General features: G+C 37.2%; 1 protein-coding gene across 7 annotated transcripts in view; it reads left to right on the top strand.

Moving 5' to 3' along the window:
• IFT88 (intraflagellar transport 88) overlaps window positions 1–19,442 on the top strand; it is a 162,089-nt gene that overhangs the window by 89,173 nt on the left and 53,474 nt on the right. For all 7 annotated transcript variants that reach the window (XM_063101884.1, XM_063101881.1, XM_063101885.1 and 4 more), the window contains 6 exons: window positions 979–1,078; window positions 5,510–5,596; window positions 11,503–11,689; window positions 13,528–13,636; window positions 15,416–15,566; window positions 16,619–16,734. In XM_063101884.1, coding sequence (XP_062957954.1) covers window positions 979–1,078; window positions 5,510–5,596; window positions 11,503–11,689; window positions 13,528–13,636; window positions 15,416–15,566; window positions 16,619–16,734 — 750 coding nt within the window. The remainder of the gene's footprint in view (window positions 1–978; window positions 1,079–5,509; window positions 5,597–11,502; window positions 11,690–13,527; window positions 13,637–15,415; window positions 15,567–16,618; window positions 16,735–19,442) is intronic.

Genomic DNA, 19,442 nt, shown 5'->3' with positions numbered 1-19,442 from the left:
GAAGTCCAAAGTCCAGGGAACACATCTGGTGAGGGTCTTCCTTGGTGGTAGCTTTACAGCAATGCTGAGATCTCACATGGTAGAAAATGACAGAACAGAGAGCTAAATCAAGCTATTTACCAAATGCATTTCCTCACATATTTGAGAATACTTACAATCTGTATTCTCTTGGCAATTTTCAAGTATACAATATATTGTTATTAACTGTAATCACCATGATGTGCAATAGATCTCTTGAACTTATTCTTTCTAACTGAAATTTCATTTCCTTTGACCAACATCTCCCCAGTCCCCCACTCTCCATCTGCTGTATTTTTTAATAGAGTCATAACCCATTAAATTGATTTTAATATCTCAATTTGAAAAATGCTAGTCTTGGCGGTTCATATTCTTGACAGTTTTCTACGTATGTGATCTCAGATCGTCCATTTTCCAACAGGCAAAATAAAGATTGTCTTTCAGGGTTGTTGTGAGTATGAAATGTGATAATGCTTCTAAAGGAATTAACACAGTGCCTGGTATATAGTAAATGTTCTGTGCTTTGGGAAACAAATCTGTAATTGTCTGTACAAGCTGGGACACAAAAAATTAAATGTATTCTACAAGTTCTATAGGATTTTTCTCACCATGAGAGCATTTAAGAGGAAAAAAATGTGGAAACAATTTTACCTGTTATAAATTGAAATTGTTTTAGTAAATTGAAAAATGAGAATGTGCAAAGCAATCCAATTTTTATTTAAAATACCATAAACAGTTGGAAGTGACAATAGCCTAATGAGAAATTGGATAAAAAAATTCACGTAGAGCTGAAACTTATCAATAACTTAAAGCCTGTGTTGGAGGAAATTAAGTGCTTAACCTTGCACAGCACTAGGAACACTTTTTAAAAATCTTTGAAAAGTCACTTTTATGAAAAACAACAACATGTATATATACTAAAACGAAATCAGGTAATCTTTTTTTTGCTTTACCTCATAGGTGTGTGGAAGTGGTGAAAGCTTCTCAATATGTAGAGCTAGCCAATGATCTGGAAATAAACAAAGCAATTACATACTTGAGACAAAAGGACTTTAACCAAGTAAGTTTTAAAAGAAATTTTAGATGGAATTTTATATGTGAATTGGTCAAAACAATAAAAACAGGGAAACTCCTTTCTATAATAATATTACCTGTGATTATTCTGAAGTTGAGTAACATTTTTATTTCTATTTTAACATAATTTTCATTAATATAGTTTTAAACTTTTATTAATTTTTACTTGTTTGTTCTGTTTCTTAAAATGTAAAACCTTTCTCTGTAAAGCCACGTTGCTAAGTTACCAACCGATGCTCTAGCCCAGAGATTAACTTTTCCCTAGAGGTTTTCAGAGTGTCCCTAAAGCACTAAGGTTTTCAGAATCAGAGGTCGTGCCTGGGGAGCAAGGACGGCCGGGAGCCCCGGGAGCAGCATGACGCTCTCCATCCCACTGCCCTCACCAGAGCAGCCCTCCTGTTGTCTGTTTTATATGCTTGGTTCACTCACGGACCCTGCACTGGAAACGAAAGGGTCCTGTTGCTGGCCGCGGTTCTGGAACTGTGCAGGTCTCTCGCTGGCACTGCTGCCACCTTGCTACCTTCGGTAGAAGGGAGCGGGCTCTGCCCCTCCTGCAGTCTCTCAGATGGGGCAGAGCTAAGACAAGACCACAAGGCTTAGGTGGCTTTCAGAAAAAGGGGATGATGGAGAAAGTAAACAGAGTGAAACTTTTTATCTTAGTTTGTAAAACCAATTAGTGTCATGTGTGCCAGGAAGTAGATAGCTCAGTTGCGCCAGTTTCCACCCACAGAGGAAGGGCTAGGGAAAGCGACCTCATCTTTCCCACATCCTGTCCCAAGCCTGTGCTTTTAGTTTTTCTTCCTATTTAAGGACCTTTCTCTTATATGGGAGAAAACAAAAAGGACTAAGCCCTTTCCAGAAGAGGAGGGAGAACATCTTCTACGCAGAGAATATGAGCGTAGAATAAAGCAGCCCCCCAGCACTCGCGTGATAATTGGATGGTTAATACAATGCGGTGCCATGGGGTGGTTCTGTTGTGGATGTCAATTTACTACACTTCATTTTTTAGCATTTACAAAGCACTAAAAAGATTTCAAAGTATCCTTACGTCTGTTCTGTCATTTCATCATGGCACCCATGGTCATTAAAAATGCCACTGATCACTCTCTACCGCTGTTGTGATACTCTTTCAGTGGAAGGGAAGTAAGACAAATTGGTCTTTATCATCTTGCTCAAGTGAGCTAAGAACCAAAAAAAAAAAAAATCTTGTTTGTGAGATTAACTGTTATAGATGACAAAATGGAGTAAACCGTGTTTGCCAGTTTTTTCTTGACATTTTATTTTTAAAGGGTCTTTTTAGAAAGAGTTAACAATGCATTTCCATAGTTCATGTGTTAAAACTGCATCCATTAAAGAATAAACACTCTGATTGTTTCATATTAAAATTCATGTAACCCAGATCTGCTGTCTGTTGCTTTCTTAGGTAATCTCATTCAACATATCTTTTGTTCCATTTGCATTTTCAAGTTTTTAATATCAGTTAGTTTACCGATAATTTTAAAATGCCATTTCTGCTTTCTTTTCAACACTGCTGCTTTCACTTTGTATTTCTTTTGTTTGCATATTGTAAGTATGATGAGGTGGGTATAATACAACCTTAGTTTGAAAGGAACACTATTAGATTAAAAAGAATTGGGTTGACATATTTCATAATGATCATTTAAGTAAGACTATTTACAATTCAAAGTAAAAAGAGAAAAATTTATGCCTTCTTCTATAAGGATATAATTCTAGAGTTAGCTCTAAATACTTTTTTTTAAGAAAAGATACTGAAATTGTAGAGTATTTAGGTCTTTGTGATAGTGGTGGTCTTTGTAGCCATTTTTGTAGTAGAGAAAAAACTCTGCCAAAAACCCAAAGGTGAATAGAATGAAGTAGTTGTTCTGGAGGCCAGTGATGGTGCAGGGACAGACTCAGTGGGATGTCGCGGCCAGGAGCTAGGTGGCCTCAGCTGGCAGGGAAGACCAGGACGGAAATAGACCTAGTTTCCTAACGGCTTTTGGGGGGGGGGGAACAATGTTTATTTTCATTATTTTTTTTGCCCTTTACAATTAAATTTAATTTTGACCTTAAATACACTTTTATCATTTTTGTTTCTAAATAAATTATAATATTTTTTAAATATTAAAAGTTATAAATTATAACTTTTAAAAACAGAAATATTGGCTATATACTCATGCACATTTAAAGAACAATTATGAAAATAACCTATTTTGAAAACAAAAATCTGAGCCAGAAAATACCTGAGAGTGTTCCTTTTATTAGAATAATTTTATAGCCTTTGTAGAATTGTTCATAGTTTAGAAACTTAAAATACGATATATGTTTACCATCAAATGTTTTTAAGTGGATGTTTTAAGTTCTAAATAGCTTTGTTAATTCTCTTATGTAATAGCTTTGGATTACCTTGCTTTTTATGTATTATTTGGATTCATAGTAACCATTTTGGGAGAAAATAGATTTGGTGTTAAATGTAGCCTTAAAGTATTGTTATCAATGAGCTACAAAGTAGTAAATTTCAAAATTTTAAAATTCAACACATTTCCTTGAATATAATTTGAATGGCTACTTCTAAAAGCAGGTATAAACCACTATAGCATTTCTTTTTAAAAGTATTATTGTTGCTTGTTTTCTTTTTGTATTCTGTTTTATGTATGTTGTATATGTTAGAGAACAGCTTTTTTTCCTTCTACACTTTACCTCAGAGAGTTTAATGGATATATATGAATTATAACTATTCAAGTGCCTTATGTTTTGAAGTAACACGTACATTTATTGTGACATAATCTAAAAGTAAAGATTAAAACATCTCAATTCTTATTCAAAGTGAAACGCAGCTTATAAAACTTAGAGATTCAAAACAGCACTGGCTTTTATGTTAATAGCTGTGGAGGTTTTGTAAAGAATTGATGATGGGATGGGGAGTGAGGAAAAAAGAAGATTCAATGAGATCATTTCTATAGGATGAGCGATATTAGCCACAATAATTTTTGAGGTAAGTTTTACAAATTTCTTGGTAGTTCCAAGAAAGTAAGAAATAGAATCTTAAAAGTGGGGATATGATGTTTGGGTTTTTCTTTTCCAGTGTTTACTTTGTGGAATTATAAATTACTAGCCTAGAAACTTTCAGTGCTTTTCTTTAAAGTCATCAAAAGCCCTTTAAAAGAATATGAATTTACTCATTGTAACTAAGGTATATAGAATCTAGTATTTAAAAGTCCTTCTGACCATCAAAAAAATTGAATCAACATGCTTACTGGTAATTCATTCGAGATGCCTTATTTGAGGTCAGACATTGAATATCACACATCTCAGAATTCAGCAGGTATTTGCAATGGCTGTAGCTGACAACCATTGTAAAAGCTAAAGCAAGGTTTTTGCTTGGACACAATAACTTCACAGGAGCAGGAGTCACCAAGAGGTTGAGTATTTTTTATTCAGTAAGAGTATTTTAAAAGAAGGAAGGAAGGAGAACCCATTGCCTTTCTCTACCTTTTTTTCCTTCCTGATATTCTGCAATAATTTCTAAGTTGAGTTCCATGACCATGTAAAGTGTCTGACCATTTTACATATCTTATTTGGTTAGGATTATGTCAGACCTGCTAGGTGGTTTAAAAATGTACTTTAATTTCCCATGACTTGAAAATGTTATCAGATCATTTTTTGTAATAATACTCCTAGAATTATTTTCTGTTATTGGTTTTGGAGAATTGTCTTTCTTCCCCTTCTGGAACTCTGGTTACATTTATTTTAGAACTGTTCACTGTGTTCCCCATATGTCTCATATTTTTTTCTAAGAACCTTTTTTTAGCCTTTTCTTTGTGCCTTATTTAGTCTGAATGTTTTCTGAGATCTTAGCCTTCAAGTCCTGGTTGCCTTAGTAGCTCTCCAGGGCCTCCAAAAAGTATTTTTAGTATTTTACATAACTTTCCTAGCTTTCTGGAGGAAAATGGCCTTCTGTGGAAGGGTCTGTTATAGCCATAAGTAGAAATCCCAGAATTATTTTGTAAAGAATAAAGTTGATCATGTCTCTTAGGTAAAATCTTTCAAGCCTTCACCCCTTCCTCCGTTATACAGGATAAACACTAAACTGCTTCACATGACTCACAAGTCTCAATATTTACTGACCTTTTTTCCAGTCACCAGTCCTCTCTTCAGCTGTATTTAATCTGCTGTTAAACCATCTATGTGTTTTTAATTTCAGGTTGTGTATTTTTAGTTCCAGAATGTGCATTTTATTCTTTTTCATAAATTCTAGTTCTTGAATGAAATTCTCATCTCGTCATCTGTTTTCTTTGACACTCCTCTTGTGCCCTTCCCATGTCTTACCTTCCAGACACACTCATCTTTTTCACAATTGTAAGGTCTAGTGTTGCCATATTATAATGTCAGTAACTTTCAGATGTTCCATTTCTAGGCTGTAGAGACCTTAAAAATGTTTGAAAAGAAGGACAGTAGAGTGAAAAGTGCAGCTGCAACCAACCTCTCATTCCTGTATTATTTGGTAAGTTTTGTTTTTTACAACTAAGAGTTGATCTTGTATTTTTATATTACTGAATTTCTGCCTGTGGATCATGGGTAAGGAGAGGCCCCAAGAAGAGTGGTAGAGAATGTAAATGGAATGGATCATAGAGTATCTGATCATGAAAGGTGAGCAGGGCCAGGCCAGAGTTTGCCGACATGAGAGAGAAGACCATCCCTGAAGGAGAAGGGAGGGGGAAGAACTGTGGCGGCAGGCGCCCATCACAGAATCGTGGAGTGCGCAGCTGGGAGGTGAACTAGGGATGTATTAGTAATGAAGAAAGTGGCATCTTAGGTTAAATGACCTATAGAATGTTACAAAGTATCATCTGTAGCAAGCATTCATTGAGCATCTACTGGATGCCAATCACTGGTGTTGGGAAAATAGAAAAGTTTGGTCAGGGCCCTCGCCTTGGGTCTAGTTGGGTCTGGTTCAGCATTCTTTGTAAGCAAATTGTGTATGTGTGTGTGTGTGCGCGCACGCGCGCAGAGTTAGTGCACATGCATGCCAATGTATCTTTTTAGTTTTGTTGCTATTCTTGTGTTCTTGAGAGAGAGAGAGAGAGAGAGAGTAGAGAGAGAAGAGAGGAGGTTTAGTGAAGCAGGCGGGCAGGCGTCTGCCTCAGGTGTCCGCCCGGCATGGCCATGCTTTCCAACCCATGGCTCCAAGGACCTTTTGGCCAGTTACCTAGCTCATAGACCTGCATGAAGGGGTCTGGTGACCCAGCCTGGCATATGAAGGGTTTGTGACCCAGTCTGGACATTAGAATTAGCCCTAGCTCAACAGTTGGCCCAGTCAGCAGGATTACCAGCAGGTAAAAGAGCCGACAACTGGTGTGATCACCTAGCTTTACAATTGGTGTCACGAACAGGATAAGTGTCTCTACAGTTGGCACTGTGAGCAGGATTCCAGACATTAGCCACAGTGTGACAACTGGAAATACCAAAAGTCTAAAAGCTCCCTTAAAGTGAGATTTTTTGATTTGGTTCAAAGGTTCAAAGTAGAGAACAATAAATTAATGTAAGTAGTCAGTGCTTCAGAAATTCAGAGAAGGCAAATAACATTTTAATTTGGGGCTTCCAGGAAAAATTTCATAGAGAAGTTGGATCTTGAAGGTCAGAATATGGACAAGAGAGAAAGGGGTATTTGCAGGAGACTAATAGAACAAACAAAAGCACAGAAGCAAGAAAGTGCTGGGAGGAGAGGTGTACATAAGAGTCATTGTGTTTATTAAACTAAATTTCCAGTCCCTCCTAGTGCTTCTGATTTCTGTGCCATTGAGACTCACTGCTGAGCTGAACTGCTGTTACTAGTGCAAAGGTATCATATCCCTCGTGTGTTAAGATGAAGAAAGAGTTGAAAACCCTGGTTGACGAATGACTCCAAGTGTTCCAAATATACTGGCGGGAGAGTGGTGCCATTTGCATGTCCAGAGGAGGGTGCTGATTAGGGGAAAAGATGCTGTTTGCTTTTAAATATATTTAAAATTTTTTGTAGTGATGGTGATACATCGAAATGAAAATGTCCTGGAGGCATGTGGAACTGACCTCAGAAAGGAAATTGGGGTTGGAGATGAAATTTGATGATCATTTCTGCAGAGGTTAAAGCTTTGATAATAGATGATCTCTCCAAGGGTGAAAGCATAGCACAGAACTGAGAACTAACTTTGGAATATACACACAGCAAGGAGGAAAGAGTAAGAATCAGATCAAGAAGATAGGAGAACAACCAAGGTAGTATGATGTCTTTGAAGTAAAGGAAGGCATGCAGAGGAGGAGTACTGAAACCAGAGGGGCAGTACAAGAGAGTGAAGGCTCATAAAAGGCTCTGACGCTGGTGAGACAGCCAACTCTGAGATGGAGATTCACCTGCTACGTAGGGTGGAACTTTTCAAGTCAGCTCCTGGGGGATCAGCACCTCCCTCAAAGCTTCTGCAGGAGATCCTGGGGGCAAAGGAGAGAAGACTGAGCAGAGGGAGAGGTTGGGCTGTGATGCAGTCACCACCACAAGGCCTTAGCCAGCATTGCAGATGCTCTGCAGCTGGGGTGGCCCCTCAGCACTGTCCCCTGTTAGGATGAGAGAGTAGGACCTTTGGACTCTTTCATCAGCCGGTCATTGGATGTAGCCTGCTCTGCAGGAAGGCAGCACGGTGCCTCTCTCTCTTGAGTCCAGCGCAGTTTCCAGAGCCAGCAGCATTCCTATCAGTTCTGAAGGACAGATCTACAGGATGAAGCACAGTGTCTACTATAGCCATTAAGACTTGAATTTAGAAAGTCGTTACCAAACGTCGTGACCAAGTCAGTGACCAAACCTTTGTCAGGTTTAATGAATGTGCAGAAGGAGACCAACAGAAATTTTAAAGAAACAAGAAAGAGAACTTAGTCAACCTAGCATAGCTGTTGGATCTGAGCAGTAGTTTGTTGTATGTAGTTCTGAGGAACATGGTTATAATGAAGAATGTTTTGAGGCAGAGTGATGAGTCTGGTATGTAGCTGCATATGATACATAGTTGAAAGAATGTTGTTGGTATCCAGCATGCAGGTGTATCAGTTTTCTGCTGCTGTGAAATGAACTGCCCCCAAACTCAGTGGCTTGTAGTAACCATGTATTTGCTCACATTATACCTCATGAGCTGGGTTCACCTGGGTGTTTCTTCTGCTGGTCTTGCCTGGAGTTACTTATGCAGCTGCTATCATCTGAGAATGGACTGAGGCCCAATTGTCCAAATGCCTCCCTCATGTCTGGCATTTAGCTGAGCCGTCAGCCAGGGCACCTTAGTCTTCCCTTGAAGCTTCTCCAGCCCAGACTTGTTTTGTTGCACTGGGTTCCACGAGAGCAAACCCCAGTGCACAGGCATATCTCAGGCTCCAGCATGCATCGAGTTTGTTATCATTTTACTGGACAAAAACATGGGAGAGAACCATACTAGCGCAGAGCACTGGGAGGCATGATCCATTGAGGGCCATTGTCTACACTGCCTGCACTCAAGCCCCAGTTATTCACATCCCACCTTACTTACTCCTCCCAAGACTCACACAATTTCATCCAATCAGCATCAGGTGCTGTTTTAGTCCGTTTTGTGTTGCTATAACAGAAATACCTGAGACTGGGTAATTTATAAAGAAGAGAGGTTTATTTGGCTTACGATTCTGGGACAGCTGCCTCTGGCAAGGGCCTCAGGCTGCTTCTGCTCATGGAGGAAAGTGGCAGGGAGCTAGCAGGTACAAGCAGATCACATGGCGAGAGGAAGCAAGAGAGAGAGGAAGCAAGAGAGAGAGAGAGAGTGCCAGGGTTTTTTTAAGCAACGAGCTCTCGCGGGAACTAATAGAGCGAGAACTCACTCACTACCCCTACCCGCCAGGGAGAGCATTAATCCATTCATGAGGGATCCACCCCCATGACTCAATCAGTTTCCAACACTGCCACATTGAGAATCAAATTTCCGCATTAGTTTTGGATGGGACAACACATCCAAACTCCATCAGGTGCCAAAGCCACGATCTGCATCAGGTCTGGACAGAGATGGCTTTTGCAGGCACAGTTCCTCTTTCCTCTTGATCCAAAGATTTGTGAATGAAAAAATGTCACCTGCCCCCAGAAGTAACTGTAATAAACCTTTTCATTCAATCGGGAGGGATGGAGGCACATACAGTCACTCGTCCTTAGCAGTTCTAAGACCCACCTCAGCGTGTGGTCAGTGCCCCCTAATCTGGGGAAAGGAAATATTACTTGATTAGGACCCAGCTCTATTTCCTGGGAGTGATCCCCCAATCCTTTATCCTGTGTGGTTCTTGGCTCTGCCCTCTGAGAGCATCTTCCTTTTATGTGAGAAATAGCCTATATTTGCAACTGATTAGCTTCCTCAGCCTGCTTTCTGCCCGGAGAAATGTGGGGCCTAGAGGTATTTTTTCATAGCCAATAAGAGAAAATAGAGACATGAAATTATTTTATTTCCAACCCAGCAAGTTCAGGTTCTTCTATATTTCCTCTAAATTTTACTTGTAAACAGAACAGTTCTCTCTTTAGCCCATCTCTCTGTTTCTGTACCTTATCATACTCAGTTAAAATAAGTCAGTTGGCACTTTCAGCATCCTGCCTAGAAATCTTAGCCACCTGCACATGTTCATTAGGTACACTTTCTATCTTCCAAGTTACTCTGTAGGTGCCAGTTTTGCCAGTTTCATGACTACAAACATGACTTGCTCTTTATCCAGCCTCTGATGACAATTTCTTCCCACCTTCCCATGCTGCACTCAGTTCACCATCTCTCCAGCCCCTCACAGCTGTTATAAATTTTGCCTGCTGCCTAGTCCAAAAGACAGTGTTACGTGTTTTGCTTTTTAAGACAGCAGCACCCCCCTTGTTGATACTCATTTTTGTATCAGAGTTCAATCAGAGTTCACACAAAAACTTGCATATGAACGTTTATAAGGGCATTATTCATAGTAACCAAAAAGGTAAATGGAAATAATCTAAATTTCCATCATGGAGTATATAAATAAAATGTGGTATATCCACACAATGGAATATTATTCAGCCATGAAAAGGAATGAAATACTGATATATGCTACACATGGAGGTACCCAAAAATATTGTGCTAAGTAAAAGAAGCCAGACACAAAAGGCTGTATTTTGTATGATTCCATTTATATCAAATGTCCAGAATCCTTGGAGATAGAAAGCAGATTAGTGATTGCCAAGGACTGGTGGGGGAAATGAATAGTGACTATTGATGAGTACAGGGTTTCTTTTGAGGGTGATAAAAATGTTCTGGAAGTAGATTTGGTGATGGTGGCACAACTTTGTGAGTGTACTAAATGCCACTGAATAATACATATCAAGAGTCAATTTTATGATATGTGAGTTATACCTAAATTTTTTAAAAAGTTTGATCAGGGGACAGTCATTGTGAGTGCTAAGAGAGAAGGGATATGGAATTAGATGTTATACAGTTGTGGAGCAGCTGTGGCAGTGAAGGTGTAGACAGGGACTTGGGGATCTGAGGAGGCACATCTGTCATTCAGTGAGTGGCCATGCATGACCAGCTGCCACAGGGTGATTCGGAGGGCCTTCATGGGAGGTCTGAGGTTGCCCCATGCAGCTGCCTCCTCATGGGTCCACAGCCAAGCCCTGTCATAGGACAGCACAGTTGGGAGGAAGAGCTGGACGTGGAGTGGAGGTGAGTGAAGATGGGCTGGCACCCACAGGCACTTCTGTGTTGATTCTGCCACTGATGTCAAGAAAAAGGCCTTTGGAGAGTAAAGGCCACTGCTTTAGGTGTGCATTCCAGATGGCATGGAGTTCCTCCTTTGGCCAAGTTCAGACAGGAGCCATTCAGGGAAGGGGCTTCTAGGAAATGTAGTTCTTTAAATGGCTTAACCAAGCTCACCTGGCTCAAATGGCCACAACATTTAAAAATGGAGAGGTTCCTGCAGCTCATGTGAATGATGGCACGGTCCTGACCAAGCATTTGGTGGTGAAGAGAGAAAACGGTGGGTTGCTGAAAGGGCATAGCCCTCGTAGGTGATGCAGCCAGTGTGCTAGGGGCAGGGAGGACAGTGATGCTATTTCAGGGTTTCAGGTGGGCAGGGGAGCATTGCAGCAAATGATGACATGGAATTTGGGCATTGAACATGGAACCACCTACATATAAATAGTGTTGTTATTCAAACCGTGAGACTGTGGAGAAGTCAGTCGTAAGAAGCTTGGGTAGTTGAGCTTGATGATTAAGAATCATTTGTAGAATCAGCCTGTCAAGCCCAAGATATGTAAATTCATCATGTCTGTAATTTCAGAAAGTCTGTTTATAAATTTTATAATCTCATAATAGTCAGAAAAGATATCTGGTGAAATTTATATAATTTGTATATATTTTGTACTTTATTTAGGAAAATGAATTTGCACAAGCCAGCAGCTATGCAGATTTAGCTGTGAACTCTGATAGGTATAATCCATCAGCTCTTACTAATAAAGGGAACACAGTTTTTGCAAATGGTGATTATGAGAAGGCAGCTGAATTCTACAAAGAGGCTCTAAGGAACGATTCCTCTTGTACTGAAGCGCTCTACAATATTGGTGAGTGAAACAAGGAAAAACTGCTTTGCGTTTATTTTTTGCTTTGTGTGTGTTGTTTTGTTTGTTTGTTTATTTATGGCTTAAAGTGCTACAACTCATTAGGAGGAGGAGTTGACAAAAGTTGAAGACTACTGCTTCTCAAAATGTAGATTATTTTAAATGGAATTAATGATTCAGAAGCTGTGCACTTGTGAAATTTGGATCAGTGTTGCCATATTGCCCTCCAGAAAGGCTTTTCCAGTGTCTGTTTCCACCACATTGTGTAAGACTGATTTCCCAAATTCCTGATGATACTGGATATTTTCATTCTTTTTAACTTTTGCCAAACTGATAGATGGGGGAAAAAAATTTCATTTTCTTCCTTTATTAGGAACAATTTCAAACATTCAAAAAAGTACATAGAAAAAAATAAATACCCATGTACTCACCACCCCAATTTAACACATGTTAACATTTTACCATATTTACTTCAGATTTTATTTTTAATAAAACATTCTAAGCCATGAGGCCTGACCTCTGTCTCATTCCCTTCTCTACCTTTTGGAGGTCGCCTGGTTGGGCATCATGGCTCCCTGGGCGTGAATGAGTGTGCCGTGTTGTGAACACACATCCATTCAACACTGGGTCTGGTCTTGGGTTATTACTGAAGTTTCTTTTGACGTCTTCTCCCTGCATAGGTGTTTTTTGCTTTTTTAAGTTTCCTTGTTTGTTTTATTCTCTTTTTCGTGTTATAGCCTTTCCTCAGCTGTCTGATGATCTTGGGCTGTCTCCTGGTATTTAGGAGTGTTCAGCTCAAAGCTGCGTGGAGTCTCTGGGTCCAGGGGTAAGGTTGATGGGTTGACATTTACCCCACAGTGTGATTTATTTAGTTGGAGACCTGCCCATCAGTCAATTGGATCTTTCACCCTGCAGAAGACTCTTTGGTCTCCTGCCTGAAGGCGAAGGGAAGACCTGCTGCCAACATTGGAGAATGGGGGGGCAGGCAGGAATTAGAAATTTTAGATGTCACTGAGAAGGTGACATTTCAAATTGTGTTGGAAGGAAGAGGGGGTTTGACCATTTGGGTATTTAGGAAGAGAGCATTACTGGGACAGAAGAGAAAAGAGCCAAGTCCTTCATGCAGGAGCTTGCTTGCCTAAATATATACTTATTTATTCACTTTGTAAGATTTAAATATTTTTCCTATTCTAATGTTTAATTTTTAACTTTGTTTATAATTTCTTTTATCAAACAGAATTTTTATATTGATATAGTTAAATGCGAGTTTTTAAAAATTTGTGGCTTTGTTTATTGCTTTATAAAGCCCTTTTCTTACTCCAAGATTATAAAATTATTTTCCTATATTTCTTTTCATACTCTTACAGCTTTGTTTTTTCTATTTAATTTTAAAATAAATTTTGAATTAATTTTTTATGAAATAAGAATGTATACTTTTCCCCTTCATTTACAATTTCTCTGGCACCATTATATTACCAGTCCCTTCCTGCCCATTGATTTTAAATGCCCATTAGCCAATTTCTATAAATGAGTCAATTTCTGACCTGTTTATTCTGTTCTGTTGACCTGCTTGTCAATTCCTACCCCCCCCCCCCCCCCCCCCCCGCAAACTCATACACGTTTTTGAAATCACTGAAGCTTCATAGCATGTTTCGGGGTCTGCCAAAGGAGAACCCCCACCCCCACTGTTCTTTTAAAACTTCCTCAGTTTATCTTCGTGTTCTCTTCTGGATGAGTACTTACGTATATTTAAAGGTGGATTCTGTTACTTTGAGTAAATGAATTCCAGTAATATGCTTATAGTTTTGTTTTTCTCGTTTTTTCTTTTTCTGTTTTCGAAGGTCTCACCTATAAGAAGCTGAACCGGCTAGATGAGGCTTTGGACTGTTTCCTGAAACTCCACGCAATCCTGCGGAACAGCGCCCAAGTTCTTTACCAGATAGCCAATGTGTATCTTATTTGAAAACTTAAGGACGGTTATTAATTTACTCAATTGGTGACTGAGTATCAGTTATTAAATACGTTTAGCCAATGAAGTAATTGTTGAAGTAAATGATGAGGATAATCTAACTAGCAGAATAACATGTGATAAGAATATTGAGTGATCCTGTTTTTAAAGATTATTTGCATCGTTAAGAGGAATTAGATAAAGGTTAAAACTATTATGTATTAATTTTTGGAAATAATAATTGAATTGAGTATGACATTTGGGGTACACATAAGCTATTCTATGAGAGTAAACTACTTTAGAAAGTAATACTTTAGAATACTTTACTAATTCTGAGGCTTGTTAGGGTATCATTGCTTCAATTTACTAATCAAAAGGAAAATATTGTTCATTACTGAATAGTACTGTTGACTGAGTTTGGGTAATATATCTTACCTGTTTTAGCTGACATGTAGGTATAGGGACTATCAACTCTCCAAACATTATAGCTTTCAAAAGTATGCAGCACTTTATATTAACTCACTCATTAATTTCATTCATTCAGTGGTCATTTATTGATATGTACTGTTTGTGCCAGTGTTGTGTTTAGAACTCGGGGGAATGTAGAACCATGAAACATTGCTCTCATGTCACTTTCTTCTACAACTCCTCGTGTTCTTTAGTCCCCCCCCCCACATTAGAGAAGCAGGAGTATGTTGTTTTTAATGCCTTTCACACTATTTGAAAAGCACTTAAATTTCTCTCTTTATTTTCATAAGTTTTAACTATAACATTGGAAAGGATTAAAATCTTAGATAGGTTTTTAAATTACTATTATCTTGATATAAGTTTCATACAAATATGTTTAGAAAAAAGTATATTGTGAGGTATACCATTAATTATGTTAAGTGCTATCTGCTGTACTTTTGATAGAATAGATTAAAAATTTGTTTATTAAGGAATTTTAGTTTTATAGCAAGTGGTGTCATAGTTATTCCTCTTAGTCTTTTTGCATTTTTTTAATCCATTTAATTTCTGTGAAAGTTCCAGCATCATGATCTGATACTGCCCAGTTCATAATCAACTTGGATCCAATCAAGCAATTGATATGTTTGAGGCTGAATACATTTCCTTACTTATATATATTTTTTTCTTTTGGTATCACATTTGTCATCATTAAAAACAAGAGACACTACTTTTTCAGTTAAACTTTGTATTGGAATATTTTTATTTCATCGAGACATTGAATATAAAAATAAATAGTAAGTAAGTAGTCAATAAGCATTGGTATGAATAAATTATTTGAGTGTATGCAGAGGACTTACTATGTAGTAAAGGAAGCTACAAAAAAAGAACTCCCTTCTCTTGGGCTTATAATCTAATTAGAGAAAACTCATATGTAAACTATTCTCTTAATATGCTGAGCATGTTAAGAGAGACAGAATAATTGAGTACAACACTGGGAATTCTTTTAATGATGGATTTTTGACAGTGTTTTGAATAATTCTACTAGAAATTGATCTTAGTGGATCTTATGATCTTAGTGGATCATAATGAAGCAAAAGGAAAAGCAAGATATATATACATATATATATATATATATATATATATATATGTGGGGAGCAAGAATGATAGATACAGTAGTGCCTCATTTACCATCTCCATCCCTGAAGAAAGAATAAGCAGTACAAAATGACACATTACTGTAGGCTAAGAAATATTTTTATTATAATGTTTTTAGGTTTGCTTATTGATTAATGAATGTAGAAAAATTGTGTTATCTTTAACTGACATTGCCCAAGATATGAATTAATGGAAGACCCCAGTCAAGCTATTGAATGGCTAATGCAACTGATCAGTGTTGTGCCAACTGATTCTAGAGCTTTGTCTAAACTAGGAGAATTATATGATAGTGAAGGAGATAAATCCCAAGCATTTCAATATTACTATGAGGTAGGTGTATTATCTTACTTTTCTACTATTTTTTAACATTGGATGAATTGTTATAAGAAGGCAGCAGGCCTTGAAAGCTTTAGAAAATCTAATTAGTTTTTAAATAATGATTTATTTAAAATAAAATAAATCATTCTTAGAATGTGAAGTTAGTTTTTGATTAATTTTAATAAAAATGAAATTAAAAGTACAGATTCATTTTTCTCTTGATGGTATGCATCCCTTTTTGGTTCTTTTAGATGTTTAACTCAGGTTATATATCAGTATATAAAAAAAGATATTTATAAATAATTGGAAAATGTGTCAAAGCTTAAGTTTTCTAAATCTTGTAGAGTTGTTTTTTTTTTTTTTTAAAGATGACTGGTAAGGAGATCTTAACCCTTGACTCGGTATTGTCAGCACCACGCTCACCCAGTGAGCTAACCAGCCATCCCTATATGGGATCCGAACCCAAGGCCTTGGTGTTATCAGCACCACACTCTCCTGAGTGAGCCACAGGCCAGCCCTAAATCTTATATAGTTTTAAAACTTGTGAAGAGCAGTCATGCATTGGATAATGATGTTTCAGTCAGTGATGGACTGTGAACATGACAGTGGTCCCATAGGTAACTGAAAAACGTACTGTCTAGTGTCAGTATGTCATAGCCATCATAACATTGTAGCACAAGGCATTACCTTTTCTATGTTTCGATCCGCAAGTACTTACTGTTATTTTATAGTTGCCTACAGTATTCAGTACAGTAATATGCTGTGCAGGTTTATAGCCTAGGGGCAATAGACTACCATATAGCCTGGGTATATAGGAGGCCAATGCCGTCTAGGTTGTGCAAGTACATTCTTATGTTCACACAATGACAAAATCACCTGATGATGTGTTTCTCAGAATGTATCCCCATCCTTAAGTGACATGTGACTATACTTATGACAGCTCGTACTTTTTTATTAAAAAATTTCGCATTGGATAAATTAATCCATTCAACAGGTAAAGTATTTCAAAAGTAAAGTATACATTGCCACTGAAGTTGTATTTTCACATTCCATATTTTTTCCAGTCATATAGGTATTTCCCTTCTAATATTGAAGTCATTGAGTGGCTCGGAGCCTATTACATTGACACCCAGTTTTGTGAAAAAGCCATTCAGTACTTTGAAAGAGCTTCTCTTATACAGTAAGTAATTATTAGGATTTTATGTTTATTTAATGTCTTGTGTGAACTTTTTTTTTAATCCCTAGAATTAGTATCTGATAGATATAGTAAGTTTAAAAGATATTAATGAACATTTATGAATTGTTTCCATTTTCTTGTATTTTGTTTCATTTTACTTGGTCTCTATTATGGTAAATATATTTCCCTTTGCATAGAATTTTTAAAATATCTGCCTTAAGGTACTTTTCTTGATGTATATTTCTTATTCACATCTCAGCAAACAAGTATTATTTCTTTATCAAGCAGAAAAATAACTATCTCAGTCATAGGACAGAGTTTCGTTTCCAAAAGAGTCCTAATAGAAAAAAATTGTGTTAGTTTAAATTTATAATTGATATACATTGTATATTAAATTAAACTTTAAAATGTCCTTAAGTTCATATCAGAATGTTTTGTACACAGCTGATTAAAAAATAATTGGAATACATCATTTCTGAAATTTATGATGAAATGTAACTTAGAATCATTCAAATGGTAAAGGAATGGTTGATAATTTAAATGATCTCTGTGGAATTTGTATTAGGCAATTTTTATGGGATTTATTTCACATAAATGTTTTGAGAATTATAAAACTAATTACCAAGGATGGGGATAGTTTTAGCTTAATTACACCTTTAAGATTAAAACACATATGAAGCCTGCACTACCACACTCTCCCAGATCCAAGCTTAAAACACCCAACCCAACTTCCAAAATAGAACACTTCTACAGGAAAGAGTCTCTGCCTTTGAAAACCACTCCTAAAACTAGTAGAACAGATACACAAATGAGAAAGAGAAAGAAAAAAAATATGTCTTATCACTACTAAAAACACAAAACAGCAAAGATAAACAATAAAAGGGAAAGAAAAGAACAAAAGAAAAATGAAACAACCAAAAAGAATTTAATGAAATGGCAGGAACAAGGCAATACCTTTCAGTAATAACCCTGAATGTCAATGGACTAAAGCCCCACTTAAAAGATATAGACTGGCTGAATGGATTAAAAAGCTAGACCCCACTATATGTTGCCTGTAAGAAGCTCATTTCACCAATAAAGACACATATAGACTAATAGTGGAAGGGATGGAAAAAGACATTCCATGCAAATGGAAGCCAAAAAAGAGCAGGAGTTGCCATGCTTATATCAGATAAAATGGACTTGAAACCAAGAACTGTAAAAAGAGACAAGGAAGGACATTAGATAATGATAAAAGGATCAATGCAGCAAGAAGAAATAACAGTCATAAATATACATGCACCCAACACCAGAGCACCCAGATGTATAAAGCAACTGTTATTGGATCTAAGAGGAGAGATAGGCGCACACCCCTCACAACAGTAGTTGGGGTCTTTAACACACTGCTGTCAGCATTGGACAGATGATCTGGACAAAGAATTAGCACAGAAATACTGCATTTAAACACCACTTTAGACCAAATGGACTTGGCAAACATATAAAGAACATTTCATCCAACAACTGCAGAATATACATTCTTCTCATCAGTACATGGGTCATTCTCCAGGATTGACATGTTAGGCCAAATTAATTCTCAACAAATTTTAAAAGTTTAAAATCATATCAAGTATATTTTCAGACCACAATGGAATAAAATTAGAAATTAACAACAAACAAAGCTTTGGAAACTATACAAATACATGAAAATTAAACAACAGTCTCCTGAATGACAAATGGGTCAAAGAAGAAATAAAGCAGGGAATCAAAAAATTCCTTGAAACAAATGAAAATACAAGCACTCCTTACCAAAACCCATGGAATACTGCAAAAGCAGTATTAAGAGGGAATTTTATTGCAATAAATGCTTACATCAAAAGAATAGAAAAACTTCTGATAAACACCCTGCTTACACCTCAAAGAACTAGAAAAGTTAGAACAATTCAATCCCAAAATTAGTAGATGGAGAGAAATAAGATCAGAGCAGAGCTAAATGAAATAAACACTAAAAGAACAGTACAAAAGGTCAATGAAAAAAAGTTGGCTTTTGAAAAGATGAAAAAAATAGATGAGCCATTAGCCAGACTGACTAAAAAAAGAAGAGAAAAGACCCAAATAACGAATATCAGAAATGAAAAAGGAGACATTACAACTGATACCACAGTAATACAAAGAATCATTAGAGGCTGTTATGAATAAGTATACGCCAACAAATTTGAAAACCTGGAGGTTTTCCAGCAAGGGATTAATACCCAGAGTATACAGGGAAGTCAAACAACTTAATAGTTTTAAAAAAAAATTCTATGAAAATGGGGAAAGGAGCTGAAAAGACATTTCTCAAAAGAAGACATACAGATGGCTGATAAGTATATGAAAAAATGCTCAACATCACTAATCATTAGGGAAATGCAAATCAAAACCACTCTGAGATATTATCTCACTCCAGTTAGACTATTGGCTAATATCTAGCCAATGGCTAGACTAATGGCTATTATCAAAAAGTCTGAATAACAAATGCTGATGAGGATGCAAAGAAAGAGGAGCCCTTCTGTTGGTGGGACTGTAAATTAGTGCAACCATTAGTGAAAACAGTAGGGAGGTTCTCAAACAACTGCAGATAGAACCACCATATGATCCAGCAATCCCACTTCTAGGTATATACCCAAAGGAATGGAGATCATCATGTCAAAGGGATACCTGCAGTCCCAAGTTTATTGCAGCTCTATTTACAACAG

The sequence above is a fragment of the Cynocephalus volans genome, chromosome 7, assembly GCF_027409185.1.
Source record: "Cynocephalus volans isolate mCynVol1 chromosome 7, mCynVol1.pri, whole genome shotgun sequence".
In the NCBI taxonomy this organism is placed as follows: Eukaryota; Metazoa; Chordata; class Mammalia; order Dermoptera; family Cynocephalidae; genus Cynocephalus; species Cynocephalus volans.
Note: the sequence above shows the minus strand (reverse complement) of the source record. Positions and strands in the feature narration are given on the sequence as shown.